Source organism: Acanthochromis polyacanthus, chromosome 12 (genome assembly GCF_021347895.1).
Source record: "Acanthochromis polyacanthus isolate Apoly-LR-REF ecotype Palm Island chromosome 12, KAUST_Apoly_ChrSc, whole genome shotgun sequence".
In the NCBI taxonomy this organism is placed as follows: Eukaryota; Metazoa; Chordata; class Actinopteri; family Pomacentridae; genus Acanthochromis; species Acanthochromis polyacanthus.
Window position 1 is genome coordinate 37,766,375 of NC_067124.1, and position 15,994 is coordinate 37,782,368.

Genomic DNA, 15,994 nt, shown 5'->3' on the forward strand with positions numbered 1-15,994 from the left:
GCCAGAGTCTGTAAAACTAGAAAGAATAGACAGATTTTTGACTTTCTAACAATCCTTGAACAAGTAATGTGTGAAAATTATCATCAAAATTATCTTATTCTACAAAAATCAACTATGTGCACCAGATTCTGCAAAAAGCAAAAGAAAATAAATAAATTCTGCACTCTTTGGTGCAGAAGATTAATTCCAGTATGGTGATTTTCTTTTAGAGTTAATGTGCAGAGTCATGTGACAAAGTTTGCAGAAGCTAAAAAAATAAAAACTCCTCCAACACAACTGAAACTGTGCGCAAAATGACATCTGTTGAAAACATTCACCTCCATGTGTTTGATGGAGGCCTCCAGCTGAGCGATCTGACTCTGTATCGTCTCCTGGTTGGCCAGAATGAAGTTCACCTCCTTGGTGATCTTGTCCTGTGACACCAGAGGGACAGGCGTTGCTGCAAACATCTGCCAACATCAGGATTTTAGTGCAGCTGAAACAGAACCAGACCGACCTTGAGCGCCTGGTAGGCCTGAGCTATCGGAAGGACTTTGTGCCCGTGGTGGACTCGTCGTAGCTTACAGAGCGGACACAGCAGCCGCTGGCAGCTACGGCAATACCACTGGAGGCGCTCCTGCTCGTGATCCGTGCACGTCAGGACCTAAACAGAGCAGTCATAGCAATTAGCAAGACATAAAGGCTGAAATTTAGGATGCACAGGGTGTCACTATTAAACTGGAGGGTTCGAAAGGCACCAAATCACCAAAATTAAACCATTTATCAGAATAGAATAGAATAGAATGGTGCACGACAACAAGCAAAAACATCAAATAACAAAATCAAATGTACCTATTTAACAAAACAACATTAAAAATGACAACAACTGCAGAGGAGGCCAGATATGTACCACATGGGAGGTAAATGAGATGGAATAAGAGCCAGTAAATAGAATAAATGTGTCAGCAAACTGCACGAAAGCAGCGAAAAGTGACATTGTGCATTCAGGTAGACAGGTGTTTGGAGTTTAGGAGTCTGACGTAAATTATAAAAATGAAAGCAATCACAGGTGTAGGGTTCAACTTTCCTGGAAAATTATCCAAATTAAGTTTAAAATACAGATATTCCATCAAAACCCCTTTGTTCCACATGTCTCGTTTAAAAATTCTACAAAAAAAATCAACCAGATTTTGTAAAATACGTAAAAAAAATCTATTTTTTTGTCGCTCTGTAACTTTTTGTCTAATTTTTGGTCTCTCTTTTGCTTATTTCCGTGTCATTTGTCTCATTTTTTTGCCATTTTGGTTCTCGCTTATGTCGTTCCGTCTCGTTTTTAGCATTTTGTGTCTCATTTTTGGCGTTTTTTTTTTGTCTTTTTCAAGTAAAACATTTTATCATTCAGTTCCAGATACTTGTGACTAAAGGTTTTGTCTTTTTGTAGATGAACTGTGATCTGAACATTTTAATGTGTAAATGACAAACTGAATGTGTTGAAATTCAACAGATTTTCTTCAGAAACTTCATGATGTTTTGTTAAAAGACAGTTTATCAAATGTAAAAATTTTCAGAATTCTACTTTTTTTGCATTAAAACAAAAGGAACATTTTGGAGTTATTTACAGCTTTTTATGCTCTGATTTTACTGGTCCGGCCCACTGCAGATCAGACCGGGCTGAATGTGGAACCTGCACTGAAAAAACTCCAAATCTTACCAAGTCCGTTTGTCTTGTTTTTAGTCAAAATGTCTCATCCCACTTGATTTAAGATAAATTCATTTAAAAAGTGACATTTCAGCAAGATGGAGGGACTTATTTTAAGATGATGCAGCTTAAATATCTTAAGTCAAACTACATTGAAATGATCTTGTTTTAACCCTCTTGTCGTCCTGTGGGTTAAACTGACCCGTTTTAAAGTTTAAAAATGTGGAAAAGATATATATATTTTCACAGTGAAAAATTCCACATTTTCAACATTTTTTGGGATTTTTTTTTTTTTTTTTTTACATTTTTTGGTAGAAAAAAAAAGTTTAACAAAAATGTTTCTTTAAGAACTTTCTGGAAAAAATCTACCAAAATCCAGCGATTTTCGCTGAATTTTACTTGATTTTTTCCCCAAATGTTCTTCAAGAAAATATTAGAACTTTTACTGATATATAAGGAATCACTTTAGATATTTTTAGGCTTTTTTGGAAGATTTTTATTCATTTTTTGAAAATGTTTACAATTTTTAGATTTTTTTTTTTTAAATTTTTATTCCTTGCAAAATTTTGGAGATTTTTTGAAAAAAACTTTTAAGGGAAACTTTTAAGGAATTTTCTTTATGATGATTTTGCAATTTTTTAAAATAAATTTAGGGAATTTTTTTGCTCAATTTTTGGATTTTTTTTCAAACAAGGAAACAATATTTTTTGGTGCCATAAATGAAGACAACTGGAGGGTTAAGACACCTAAACTTGACAATCCTCAGAAAATAATAACTTAAAATAAGTTTTCACAGCTCATTTTAGGATCTCAATCTTCTAAATATCACATCTTATTTCAAGAAACCTTACCAAGGCATTTTTCACTTGTTCTGCTGGCAGATTTTTTCACTTATTTCAAGGTGAAAGTTCTTTGTGACAAGTTTTTTTTCTTGTTTGAGAGGAGCATTTTTTCCAGCGTGAACTAAGATGACAGCCCTGTACTGCACTTTAAATACCACACCTTTGGCCTGAAGTTGTTGGTGGGCAGGATGTGTTCATGCTGGGCCCTCGGCGTCCCCCACGGGTGGTACAGTTTGAAGCACTCGTTGCAGAAGTTGGACTTGCAGTCGGCGCAGCCCTTGGTGGCCTCCAGAGACTGAGGCGCTTTGCAGAACCCACACATGATGGCGACGCTGCCCAGGCTCACCGTGTGCCGGTACCTGGAGGAGATAAAGGTGAAGGAAGCTCTGCGGCGCTGAAAGAAACCCGTGTGAGGGTGACCTGCTCTGTTTTCTGTAGTTAGAACTCGTCACCGGCCTGACCTGAATCCATCACCGGCAGCTGCAGGAAAACATGCAGCGTCACACTTTCTGAGCAACACGGCGACGCGAGAGGAAGCAGCTGCTCTCATCGAGCCGCATTTTACCAGAAAACACTCACATTTTATTAAACACAGCCTTTCTCAGCTTGATCTCCTCTGTCTGAGCTGATATCAGAACTGGATAACAACTTTGCAGAGGCGTTTTAAGTTCCAGAAACGCAAATACTTGGCTTCAAAAATGACCCAAAAGTCTAACCGAGTATAAATGTCATGACTTAATATATAGTTCAGTCGATTAATGTCCACATTTAGTGAAAAAGGACCCGTTCATCACACCTAAAACTCAAAGAAAAGCAGTAAAATGTCACATTTAAACCTAAAACCGGCAAATGTTTGACATTTTTCCTTTAACGTCGCTGAAAAGATGAATCAGAATAGTGTCCTTTTTTCTGACACCCACTGATTAGCTTTAACTTTTAAAAACAAGCATTTACTTTCTCTGCAAATGATTAAACGCATAAGTAGGGCTGCAGCAAACGTCCATCAATCTGTGGATTATTTACTGCCTTCTTTGCTGCTATTTTGTGCATAAAATGTCTGATAATGTGGAAAATTGTCAAAATTCCAAGATGACAAACGTCTTGTTTTGTCCACAAAACACAAATATATTCAGTTTACGTCACAGAGGAGGAAAGAAACCAGAAAATATTCACATTTAAGAAGCTACAATCAGAGGATTTAGCCTTTTCTTCTCTGCACCAACCAACAAAATAGTTGATTATAAGTTTAATACTTTAGGAGTTATTTACAGAATTACAAATTCAAACAATCTGACTGATCTAGACTAAATATCTAACACTGTTCTGTCTTTATTTTTAGCAGCAAAAAAACAGAAAATTATTATTATGATCACGGAGGTAAATCCAAACCAGGCGTGAACTAACCGTGACGTCACCCATTGGTTTCAATCATAGACTGTATATAAAGTGGACGTAGCATCTGGCTCCAAAAATGAAGCCAACCCGGAAGTGTCAAAAACTTGCAATATCACGCCGTTCGCTAGGGTTGGCTCCAAAAAGCTTTATCTCCATAGACCCCAATTCATTTTTGGAAAAAATAAAATTTGGTAGACTGATGTTCTACAGCTCAGGATTTTTTTCTCGTTAGTTTTCATGGTCAAAATGAGAGATCAGGTGGCCGATCTTAAAATAAATCAGTACTGAGTTTTAAATAAATCGTTCAAGTTGGTGGAGCCAGGGGGCGTGGCTATACTTGATAGACAGTCCCATAGACTGGTCCTGCCCCTAGTTGCTCTCCGGTCCAGTCTGTTTGATGACGCTTTTACGTCACTGGCTCCAAAAAAATCCAAAATGGCGACCAGGAAGTAGCAAAATCCGGGCTTCATTTTCTCGGCGTTGAAACAAACGGGTGACGTCACGGTTAGTTCACACCTGGTTTCAACGCCGAGAAAATGAAGACCGGATGTTGCTACTTCCTAGTCGCCATTTTGGATTTTTTGGAGCCAGTGACATAAAAAGCGTCAAACAGGCTGGACCGGAGAGCAACTAGGGGCTGGACCAGTCTATGGGCGGGCCAGACTGAAGCCAGACTGCTGAAAGCCTCGCCCTAAAGGATCTGTCAATCATTCCAGACAAGACTGTCAATCAAGTATAGCCACGCCCCCTGGCTCCACCAACTTTAACGATTTATTTAAAATTCAGTATTGATTTACTTTAAGATCGGCCACCTGATCTCTCATTTTGACCATGAAAACTAACGGGAAAAAAATCCTGAGCTGTAGAACATCAGTCTATCAAATTTTATTTTTTCCAAAAATGAATTGGGGTCTATGGAGAAAAAGCTTTTTGGAGCCAACCCGAGCGGACGGCGTGATATTGCAAGTTTTTGACACTTCCGGGTGGGCTTCATTTTTGGAGCCAGATGCTACGTCCATCTTTATATACAGTCTAAGATCCAAACCTATCAGCTTAAACCTGACTTTGCTTCACAGCACAAACTTGCTCCAATAACTTTAATTAAACAAACAAAACAACAAACTGAGCGGGTTGCAGTTTTCTCTGCAGTCTGCTCTGATAAAAGGAAGGATTCATTACTGAAAAGCCTCCTGCCAATGATTTCCTGTCTCATTTTTAAAGCGGTATCGACTTAGCTCTTCGCTGGCTGCGTTTCCTCATCGCCTGCAGGTTTGAGGTCAAAGGGTTCTTCAGAGACTCCAGGTTTCGGGTAACGAGCTGATGAAACAGGGCGCATTTACCTCTCCACGATGCGCTCCAGCGTCAGGTTGCGGAGGCAGTCGCTCAGGCCTTTCTCTCCGAGCTCCACGTCCTGCCGGCAGGTCGGACACGGGAACAGCATCGGGGGAGGAGCCGCATCCCGCCGCCGTCGCCCCGGATACGTCCCACACACTGGGAGGAAGCAGGTGGAGACGGAGGACAGAGACATGAGACACACAGCAGAAGATCTGTATGGAGCCGTGGTCCAAATACAGAACAAAACGTGCAGAAAAATGCTGCAGATTCCCAGATATTGCTTTAATTTTAGTAGGTTTTAAAAGAAATGTTGCAATAGTGAAACTTTGCTTCTCACTGGGAGCAGAATTTCTGTGTTTAACGGTTCATTTACAGCCTTGATTGCTTGTTTAATGTGTATATATCATCAATAATAATCACAAAAGAGCCAGATTTTCATGCATACTAAATCTCTGAACCCAAAAACTGTCTGGTGGTTTGTCAGAAAGGCACGTTGTTGTAAAAATACACCAAAATAACGGCATTTATCTGAGCCAGAAAATGTTAAAAACAAAAGAATCATCAGATTTTCAACTTCCCGAAAATCTTTAAGCTAATTAAGTGTGACGTATTATATATGTTTATCCAGATTTAAGTTTCACATTGTAATATTTTATTTAAATCACTTGTTCATTTAAAAATTAGCCAAAAATAAATAATTTGCTCCAACAAAATTCTGTGAAAAACAAAAAAAAAAATGCCTTTCTTTGCACAACAGTAAAACTATGACTGGTTTAGATATAACAAATAGTCACATGACAAAAATCATGATACCGTCTGAACCCCAAAACCTAAAAAAGGGCAGGTCATCTTTAAAAATCTACAAATGTTTTTCAGTAAGAAACTGTTAAAAATGAGATAATTCTATAAATCTAAGCTTAAAATTAGGATATTTGATAATAAAACACAGGTAGTGGTATTCTGAAATAGAAAAATATCTAGATTTATTAATATATTTCAAATAAAAAATGAAATTAAACTACACAAAGAAAATAAATTAAATCAAACATTATGTTAGCTTAATTTAATGAATGTATTAAAAGAAAATGCGTTTTTTTTAAAAGCTAAATATTTTGAACACAAATGAATCCTAACTGGGGCAGAAGAATAAAATAAAATATAATAACAGCACTTTAAAATAACAGCACTTTGGGTCAATCGGTGGTTGGTTAAAGTGTTTTATAAAAAAAAAAGCTGGATTGGACTGCAAAACATGGACAGTAAGCACATTTCTTCACTGCGATTTGATGAGCTCTAGAATTATTTAAAGTGGGTTTAATGATTTAAAACGTGTCCTGCAGCATTAATACACGAGATGCCATCATGAATTTATAAAAGCACCGACGCCACTTTAAAGGAGACGAACAGGTGAGAAGAACCGGAGCTCTGGTTTGTGCAGAACGATGAATGAAGGTCGTTTCTCTGCTTGCTTACGCTCTAAAAACACACCTGCTGCCTTTACTTCACTCTCTCTGACCGGAGTTCTACTTTAACACGATGAATTCATGAAGCTCAGCAGGGCGCTGACGTGTCGTCTGCATCATCCGTGTCACTGAGAGCACGCTGACGTCACGTCACACCGTCACCGCTGCATTTTTAACCGGCGATATGACGAGGTCAGCCTGTCCTTCTCTAACACAAAACAGCTGAAAGGAACAGTCGCTACGCTGGATTTTAATTCTAAAATATGAAAAACACAAATAAGCAAAGGAATGATGAAGCTTTGTGTTGGAGTTGTGTTGTCATATAATTTTAACCACAGTTTTACTACAAATCTTAAATATTAGTGCAAAATATCGGTTAATATAGTGCAATATCAGTCCATAGATATCGTGAATAATAAAGGCTAAATGGTTATATTTTATGAATACGTAAATGTTTTAAACCTCTGAACCCCCCAAATCCTAATTAATTTAATTCCATTTTATTTGTTTTATTTTATTCTATTCTATTTTATTCCATTTCATTTTATTTTATTATTTAAATACTGCAAATGACAATATTTATCAGAGCCCAAAACTGCAACCTGTTCTGTTCTGTAAGCGTAAGAATCATCCGATTTTCAACTTTCACTTTATTCAACTTGTCATGTTTAAAAATGTGCCAAAAATAATTTGCTCAAACAAAATTCTGTAAAAAAACGAAAAAAAATCTGCATTTTTCAGCAGAACAGTGAAGCCACGACTGATGAAACGGTGACAAACATTCATCTGACAAAAATTCAGGGATCCTCTGAAAATAAAAAGCAACTGTCCGGATTAAAAGTCCGGCTAATTTAAAAAAAAAAAAAATACAACATCTGACCATTTACCAGAGTAAGAAACTGTAAAAGTATATAAAATAACTTTGCAGCACTAGAAATTGTAAAACTGGAGATAACTGTTGGATTTTCACCTTCATAACTATCTTTAAACTAATTGTGTGTGACATATTGTGTTGGTTCAAAGAGAAAATCCAATGTGTAAATTGGAATATTTTATCAGATCTCTTGTTTGATTAAAAAACGCCAAAATAAACCATTTGCTGTAAAAAAAAAATTCTGGAAAAAAAAAAAAATTCTACACTCCTCAGCAAAACAATGAAGCCAAAACTGACTCAAAAATGAGAAACTGTCATGTGACAAAAATTCTGGGATGTTTTGAACTTCAAAACCATATGACCCGTTTTAAAGTTTGAAAATGTGAAGAAAAAAAACATCAGAGTGAGACCTCTGATGTCCACATTTTCAATATGTTTGGGAAATCTCTGAACATCTATTAGTGGAAAAAAAGAAATGTTAAAAATGTTTCTTTAAGAACATTCACATGAAAATCAACCAAAATCCAGCAAACTTTGCTGGATTTTGGTAGATTTTCATGTGAATGTTCTTAAAGAAAATATTAGAAGTTTTATTGATATATATGGAATAATTTTAGACATTTTTAGGATTTTTTTTTGAAGATTTTTACTCATTCTTTGAAAATATTTACAAGAATTTTCTTGCCAAATTTGGGGGATTTTTAAAAAAAATAAAACTTCTAAGGGAAACTTATTTTCTTCCTGAAGGTTTTGCAAATCTTCAGACATTTTGGGGAATATTTTGCTGAATCTTTGGATTTTTTCCAGACAATGAAACAATATGTTTTGGTTTCCCGTACATGAAGACAACAGGAGGGTTGAAAATAAAAACACGGTGACATTATGGGAGAAAGAAAATGCAGAAACAGAAAAAATCATCAGATATCTTCAGATTTTCCAACGCTTCTTAAACCCCTCGCCTGTGATCATAAAGTGAAAACGCATGAGCTGAATCTTCTACCTGTTCTGAGGACTCTCTCCAGGCGGTCGGGGGTCCTGGGTGCAGGTCTTCGTCCCTGCCGGGGGGACCTGGTGTTGGGCGTGGAGGCTGGAGAGTTGGGCTCCGGTGGGAGGTCTGGAGGAGGGTATCCTCTCTGAACCAGGACCTCGGCGGCACACAGCAGACAGACGCTGTGCTGGCAGGGCAGCAGGATCGGCTGCTTCACCATCTCATCGCACACCGGACAGTGCAGCTCCTGCTCCATGCTCTTCATGTTGGACTGCAGAGGACGGGACGGAACAACGGCTGAGTCATGGGAGAGAAAACCAGCAGTCTACTGTTCTGTACCTTAAAAATATATATATATGTCTGTGATGTGTGGGAGTCACAGCGAGACGAGGAGATGAACGCTGGTTATGTGGGATGCAGTCAGATAAACAGGACTCAAAGAGGGCAAATGTGAAGGAAAAAATAGATTTTTTTATGACTGGTGATCCACATCAGCCAGTCTCCCTCTAATGCAAAAATACATATAATTTATCAGAGTTTTTTCTGATTTATTTTACAGATTTTCTCTCTATATTTGAAATGCACAAAAATATATAAATATATAAAAAGAATAAAAATAGAAAAAATAGCCTATGAATCTACATTTCTAATATAGAAATGACAAAAAATGAAAAAAAGAATAAAAATAGAACAAATAGTCTATGAATCTACACTTCTAATATAAAATTACATAAAAAATGTAATAAAAAAAGAATGAAAATAGAAAAAATGGTCTCTGAATGTGTGACTAAATAAGTGTTTTTGTACTTTTTTGGTGCCACAGCTGCCAGAATATTCAGGGTTTTCCCCCATTTTTAAAGAAGTGCATATATATATGCCTGATTATCTATTTTATATATTAATTTGTGATTTTATTGTTTTTATACATGTTAATATCCTTCTTTAAGCCTTAAAAAGTCGAGAAGTATACATGATTTCATGTAAAATTAAGTCTAAAAACTGTATTTTAGTCATGGAAAATTACTGTATTTTATAAGAAGGTTATTTTTCAGTATTTTCTGGCACCCTAGCTGCCGGAAATCTTTTTACATCTTTCATTCTAACATGTAAATATGAACATAGACATGTAGCTGGACCTTTTTGGCTCCACCACTGTGTAGATATTAGTACTAAATCTGTATTCAGGAGGGAAGGCGTTCAAATGTGTAAAACAAACACAGCTTCAGGGGTTTTTTCCTGCTCAGTTTGTGGCCTCGGCTCCTCTCCATCACTGCAGCTACAGAACGCAGCATCCCGTTTCTATGACAACCAGCATCATCCCTGCCTCCTCGTCGAGCATTTCAAGCTATTACCGGCACATTTAGCCGATTAAACCCGGTAAAGGTCCACTTTATGTGCCTGAACTTTCAGGTTTTACGGCCACGGTGGCCCTGGCTGCTCTTCCACCCACAGAGCTGAGATCCCAGCAGCTCATCATCCCCCCTCAGGTTCGAAAAACACCGAAAATATCTTCAAAGGGAACAAACGCCTCACAGAGCTGCGCCTTCACAGCTCATGTGGCGCATTTCTATTGTCAGATAAAACAAAAGAGGCGTAAAATAAACGCGTATGCGCTGCTACACCTGGCAGAAAGGCTGATAAAAAACGAGCGTCGCACTCACACTGATGCGAACCAGCGCGTCCATGATGGAGGTGAAGCTCTGGAGCTCGGCTTCTGCCATCCTGCCTCGGAGGAAGCGGCTCCAAAACCGGAGTCTGAGTGAGCAGGAGACCCGGAGCAGGTGATCACACCGCGGTGGGAGAATCCCTGGGCCCGGCCTGGTGCAGCTTCAGGCCGAATCTGAGCTCTGGGTGTGGGGGACGAGTCGACTGGAGGAGGAGGAGGAGGAGGAGGAGGAGGAGAAGGAGGAAGAGGAGGAGGAGGGACGTGGAGGAGTCTGGTCCAGGCTCACTGATGAGAAAATAAGCAAATAAATAAATAATAAATACACTGGGGAAATACATTCTGGTTATATTACGCAACAAGAATAGAGATTAGATTTTAAATTACATTTTATATTAAATAATAAAAGGGGAAAAACACCATAATACGTTTTTATAACAATAGAATTATTACAAACTCATAATTCCATTGCTGTTGCTTCCTAACAAGGTAAATAAATGAGTAAACAACAACTGATTTCCTCCAAATAAACCTCCAGCTCGTTGTTTTCCGCTGTCTCTGCATGTAGACTGAAAAATGTCCAAATTGTTGTTGGCCCAGTTTTTCTTGTTGCCATCAGGTGGCAGTATTGTGTGAGAAAAAACTCCAGCTGCTTTTATCAGGAACAAACAGTCAGAAAAACCTGCAAATACACTGAACTTTATGTCTGTAGAAACAAAATTCTTGTTTTGTTTCTGATGTTTAGGCTGCATGTGTTTAGAATTTACCTGGAAATTACACTGTAATCAACATAATTTATGGATTGTTTTTATAGAAAATAAAGGAATAATGTCTTTTGAAATCATTCCGTGGGTGGCAAACCCTCAAATCAAGCCAAAACAAACAAATGAATCAAATATAATCAAAACAAAACCAATAAAATAAAAAGTGAATCAAATTCAATCAAAACTAAATAAATAAGTCAAAAACATTTAAATCAAAACAAAAAAATCACAGAAGTAAATCAAATGTAAACACAAATCAAAGCAAGAATAAAAAACTAAAAAAATCCAAATCAAACAGATAAATGAAATCAAAGCAAACATATCACCCAAAATATAATTAAATTAAAAAAAAGCTTTACTATGAACGGCAGCGGAACCTTTGAATGTCGCTGTTTCGCCCGGTCAGTAATCCTGGATGCGCATGCTCCGTGGTTGTTGTAGCAACCGACTTAAGCGTTATAACTACGACAACATGAACGCGGTTAACTGTATTTAAAGACAGAAAAAACTGAAATGTAGTTGAAGTTTGCGACATGTAAAATAAAAGCAGCTTCTCGTAATTTATCCCGCTAACTGTTAGCATCGAAAAATGTTGTTTCTATGCGCATTTAAGCGAAAATTAGCTGAATTATCGTACTCAAGCTATCGGCTAAGTTAGCATCACACGCTAACTGAACACTACGAGAACTACAAGGCGCATTTATTCCCCACTAAACGACTAAATATCGGTATTTTTTACTGGTTAAAGTGGTTCTACTGGTGTTACCGGAGATACCGGAGTCCAGCTGCAGGATGTCCGCCGTCAACAGCCTCGTCCCGGCTCGGTTCCTCACCATCACCGCTCACCTGGTCATCGTCATAACCATCTTCTGGTCCAGGGTCAGTCAGTAACGGAAGAGCTTTATGTAGACTTTAACATCTAACGTGATTGTTAAATATATTACCCACCACTTTTTAATGGCAAACCTAGCATTTTAGTCTCATTTTACTAATTTATTTGTCTATTCACAAATTAGTTTTTTCTTGTCTATCTTTTACACTTTAATTTGCTATTATTGTCTTATTTTGTATTCTTAATTTTATCCAACCCTGTTTCTGGTGTTTCCTTTTTGTTTTTGTACATTTATGACAGAGTTTCCCGAGTCTTTGTTTTTATTGTGTCCTTTTGTAAGCAGCTTTTAATGCAAATATTACTGCATTTAGAGAGCAAACGAAAAATGGAAACTACCTGCAATCATCCACTGTATTTACCAGAAAAAAATGAATCTAAAAGGAATGATATTTTTTAGTTTTGCTTTGAGTAGTTAAACTGAAAGTTAAAAAAAAAAAGTCGTGACAGCTCTGATGCTGCTGATTCATCCTGAATGTGACCACTTTGTTCCCAAATACTTCCCTGTAAAAACTGTGGATCTTTGCAGAAAAGTGTTCAGGTTAATAAGGCCAAATTAGATCGGAACACTCGTCTGTAGATGTAAAAAAAATTAATGACATTAAAGCTGCTAAACCACTTGAGTAAATTATGCACAACTTTCGGAGTGAAGCTGCAGTCAAAGTCTAATAGAAGACGGACACATTTGTTTGTTCACACAGAGTCTAAAGGCAGACTTTCATAGTTGCATCAGTATTATTACAGTAGTTTATACGTTTAATCTATTACTGACACATAATCGTGTGAATCTGTCGTGTTTGTTTTGCAGGAAAATAACGTAAAGGCTTGTTTGCCTTTAGATTACACACAGGAGCAGTACGACAACGAAGACAAAAAGTAAGTAAGCGTTAGATACATACATAAAAGTAAGTAAGCGTTGATAAACACATGTTACACGCTGGTGCACACACTCTGTCATGTGTGTTTGTCTCCAGGTTGGTGGTGGCGTTGGCCGTCACTCTCGGTCTGTTTGCTGTGGAACTGGCTGGTTTCTTCTCAGGAGCGTCCATGTTCAACTGCAGCCAAGGCCTCCTGTGTATCCTTCACACCAACACTGAAAATAATACAAATAATCTTTAGAGAAAATCCAAGTCAGAAGGTGCTTCACAAGAGCAGAAAAATAAAACAGACAAGACAAAAAATCATCAGATTTTAGGTACAAAAACCAACACAGTGTTGGAAAAGCTAAAAAAAAATATATATATATATATAGAGAGAGAAGTAAAAGACGGTTCTGAAGAAATGAAAACTCAAGTTAAATCAGAAAAGAGGCTCTGATGAAAGTACATTTAAGACCAGAGGGCAGTGAAAAGAGGCTGAAACATACTGGGAACCAGTTTAAGAAGAGTGAAACATACTGGGGGGCAGTTTAAAAAGGCTAAAACTTACTGGAAACCATTTTAAACAGGCTGTAACACACTGGGATCCAGTATAAGGAGACTGAAACATACTGGAAGCCAATTTAAAGATTCTGAAACATACTGGGAACCAACATGAAGAGGCTGATATATACTGGGAACCAGTTTCAGTAGGCTGAAGCATACTGGACCCCAGTTTAAACCGGCTCAAACATACTGGGAGCCTGTTTAAAAAGGAATTGAACCCTCCAAACAGTGGCATTGTAACATTGTTTAGTCTAAAAATGACCACCTTGTTAGCCAAATGGTCACAGAACATTCCACATAACCCTCCTAAATATGTAAAAATGTTTTAAAAGCTAGAAAGGTTAGCATATATAATACATCAGTTACAATTCCATGACTGCAGACTCCGTTATATTTGCGCCTTGGCTCTGTAGCAACAGGAGTCCATGCCAGTGCCTCAGTGGCTCTGCTTTTCTTTCTGTTTGAGCAGTGGGAGTGTGACATCTACTGGTGGATCTTTGCCCTCTGCAGGTCAGTGGATACGTGTTTAACGCTGGGTGTAGCTTTATCCAGAGGTGTTTTTCCCTGACAGATGTTCCTCCAGCCCTGGCTGTCCACTGCAGCGCCTCCGTGTCCTTGTCTTTCTTTGTGTTTGAGAAGTGGGAATGCTGGACGTATTGGGTTGTTTTTGCCACCTGCAGGTTGGTTTGCATGTGTTCAAAGGGCAAAGTTAAAGAATCTCTGTAGTAGTATGACTTTTTTATGCAGTTACAGTGGAAAACAGAAGCAAGTACAACCCTGTACAATATCACTTAAATATTAGATGATCTAAATATTATCATCTCTCAATAATTGTGTTAGTTGTAAGTTGTACAGCAGAGTATTTCCTCCTAAATACATCACAAAGACTATACTAAAAATTCAGGACCCAAAGTAGAAACTCGAGAAAACAAAAGTGAATCCAGCTGTTATCTAAACTAAACTGACTCCAGCTGTTATTTCCAATCAGTCTAACTGCATGAACATGGTTCTAAAATGAGCCGTGAACAGCAGAACTCTCTCAGTTTGGGACCTATGAGCTGGGTCTATGCCTGCATCATGGCTCCACATAGAAAAGACCTGAACAGAGGAAATTAAACATATGATTGTGAGACTTCACAAAGATGGAAAAGGATGCAGGAAGATCCACTAAACATCAGTGTCAGCAGTAATCAGGAGGTCTAGAAGGAGCCATAGTACCACTAATCATGGCTGCAGTGGTCGTAAAATGACTCCACAGACAGTGAATTACTTTCACTATCTAGCTGTGAAAATCCAAATGGCAGCTGTTTTAGACTTGGAACAGGGGTTGTTAATGGAAACCGTAGTGTGTGTGAAGCTCAGACGGTGCATAATGTCAACTCTGATTGACAGTGTCGAAGAAAAACACCATTTCCTGCTGTTCAGTACAAAGTGGGACTGAGTGGGTTCTTTAACAAAGATAAACTTAGTTAAAGAACCCGAAAAGAATCCTGATGAATGTTGGGAGAACATTCTTTGGTCAGATGAAGATACATGAGTTCAGATGGAGTCCAGCATGTTTGGTGTGAACCTGACCAGGACTACCACAGTGGATGAATGGTCCTGACAGTGAAGCACGGAGGTGGAAGTGTGATGATATGGATCCATTGGTTTGATGAACGTTTCTGTTTCTGTCTCGCCTTCTAGTGTGCTGCCGGCTTTTGTGGAGGTCCTTCTGTTTATAGCAGTTTTTGGAGTGAAGAAGAAACCATATTGAACAACAGTCCGAGTGTAAAGTTCTACAATTTAGTGTGGATGTGGAATTATGTGGCTGTAATAGCAGATTTTTTATATTGAGGCACAAATGATGGCCTGAAAAACACACAAATGTGGATACACGGCAGTATCAAAGTGGCTGTCCATCATGTTTTTTTTATATTTTTGTATATTTTGAATGGAATAGATGCAGAAAAAGCATTTATTTTGAACATTGTAGTTTGAAAAGGACATCTTTCAACAATTGTAACTTTATCAGGACAGGTCGGTATATCTTAGAATCCAACTGTTTTAACATGATTCCCAACAAACTGTACAAACAAACTGAGCTCGTAAGAAAATAAAACCGATAAAGCAATAGAGTGAGACAGCAACCTCACTTATTACTTTCTTTTTCTGTGCATTTAAAGCTTTAAATTGTATTCTAGAAAATGCTTTGCTGCAGGAGAAGTTATGTCTTGTCTTCTAAAGTTGCTTTTGTGCTCTGAAATCTCGATTTTTTTTTTTAAAATCTTCTCTTTCAAGTAAATGATTCTATGTATTTTACAGTATTACAGGCGTGGCGTGTCTTGTAGAGCCTGTGTTTGATTATTTTCATGGCGAGATTTCTAACAATTCCCTGTAAATGTGTGTATTTAAGTCCTTTATAGACACATATGCATATAGAAGCCTCTTTATAATGCTCTTTCACCTCATACTCTGCAGTGTGCCATGATTTTTGGCTGCATTTTAACCTTTTTTTTGGACTTTTAGCACTTTCTTCATCCAACAATTTGCATTATGATTGATGTATTCACTTCAGAAAAATTGGAATATTGTGTCTAATGCATGAGATTATCAGAAAACACCATTTTACCACCTTCAAAAATCAGAAACCTTACAACCTCACCAGATCTTACAAACACCGTTAACCTCATTTAGCTC

General features: G+C 37.7%; 2 protein-coding genes across 5 annotated transcripts in view; one reads left to right on the forward strand and one right to left on the reverse strand.

Annotated features, from left to right (window-relative positions):
• trim46a (tripartite motif containing 46a) overlaps positions 1-10,832 on the reverse strand; it is a 31,523-nt gene extending 20,691 nt beyond the window's left edge. Inside the window, exons 1-7 of one of the 3 annotated variants that reach the window (XM_051956309.1) lie at positions 10,771-10,832; positions 10,237-10,526; positions 8,588-8,846; positions 5,256-5,406; positions 2,681-2,879; positions 497-643; positions 318-413 (exon numbers count right to left, since the gene is read on the reverse strand). In XM_051956309.1, the coding sequence (XP_051812269.1) occupies positions 318-413; positions 497-643; positions 2,681-2,879; positions 5,256-5,406; positions 8,588-8,846; positions 10,237-10,296 (912 nt within the window). In that variant the 5' untranslated portion in view covers positions 10,297-10,526; positions 10,771-10,832. Of the gene's footprint in view, positions 1-317; positions 414-496; positions 644-2,680; positions 2,880-5,255; positions 5,407-8,587; positions 8,847-10,236 lie in introns of all 3 variants that reach the window. The other 2 variants (XM_051956308.1, XM_051956307.1) reach the window with 2 other exon arrangements.
• Positions 10,833-11,404: 572 nt separating this feature from the next.
• On the forward strand, positions 11,405-15,644 carry tmem107l (transmembrane protein 107 like). 2 transcript variants are annotated; one of them, XM_022209322.2, is made up of 5 exons: positions 11,405-11,881; positions 12,700-12,767; positions 12,866-12,966; positions 13,729-13,825; positions 15,002-15,644. In XM_022209322.2, exons 1-5 carry the CDS (start codon positions 11,795-11,797, stop codon positions 15,069-15,071), a joined length of 423 nt encoding a protein of 140 aa, XP_022065014.1. In that variant the 5' UTR covers positions 11,405-11,794; the 3' UTR covers positions 15,072-15,644. The 2 variants fall into 2 exon arrangements, with proteins under 2 accessions (XP_022065014.1, XP_022065013.1); XM_022209321.2 differs by lacking the exon at positions 13,729-13,825 and adding an exon at positions 13,899-13,995.
• The last annotated feature ends 350 nt before the right edge of the window (positions 15,645-15,994 follow it).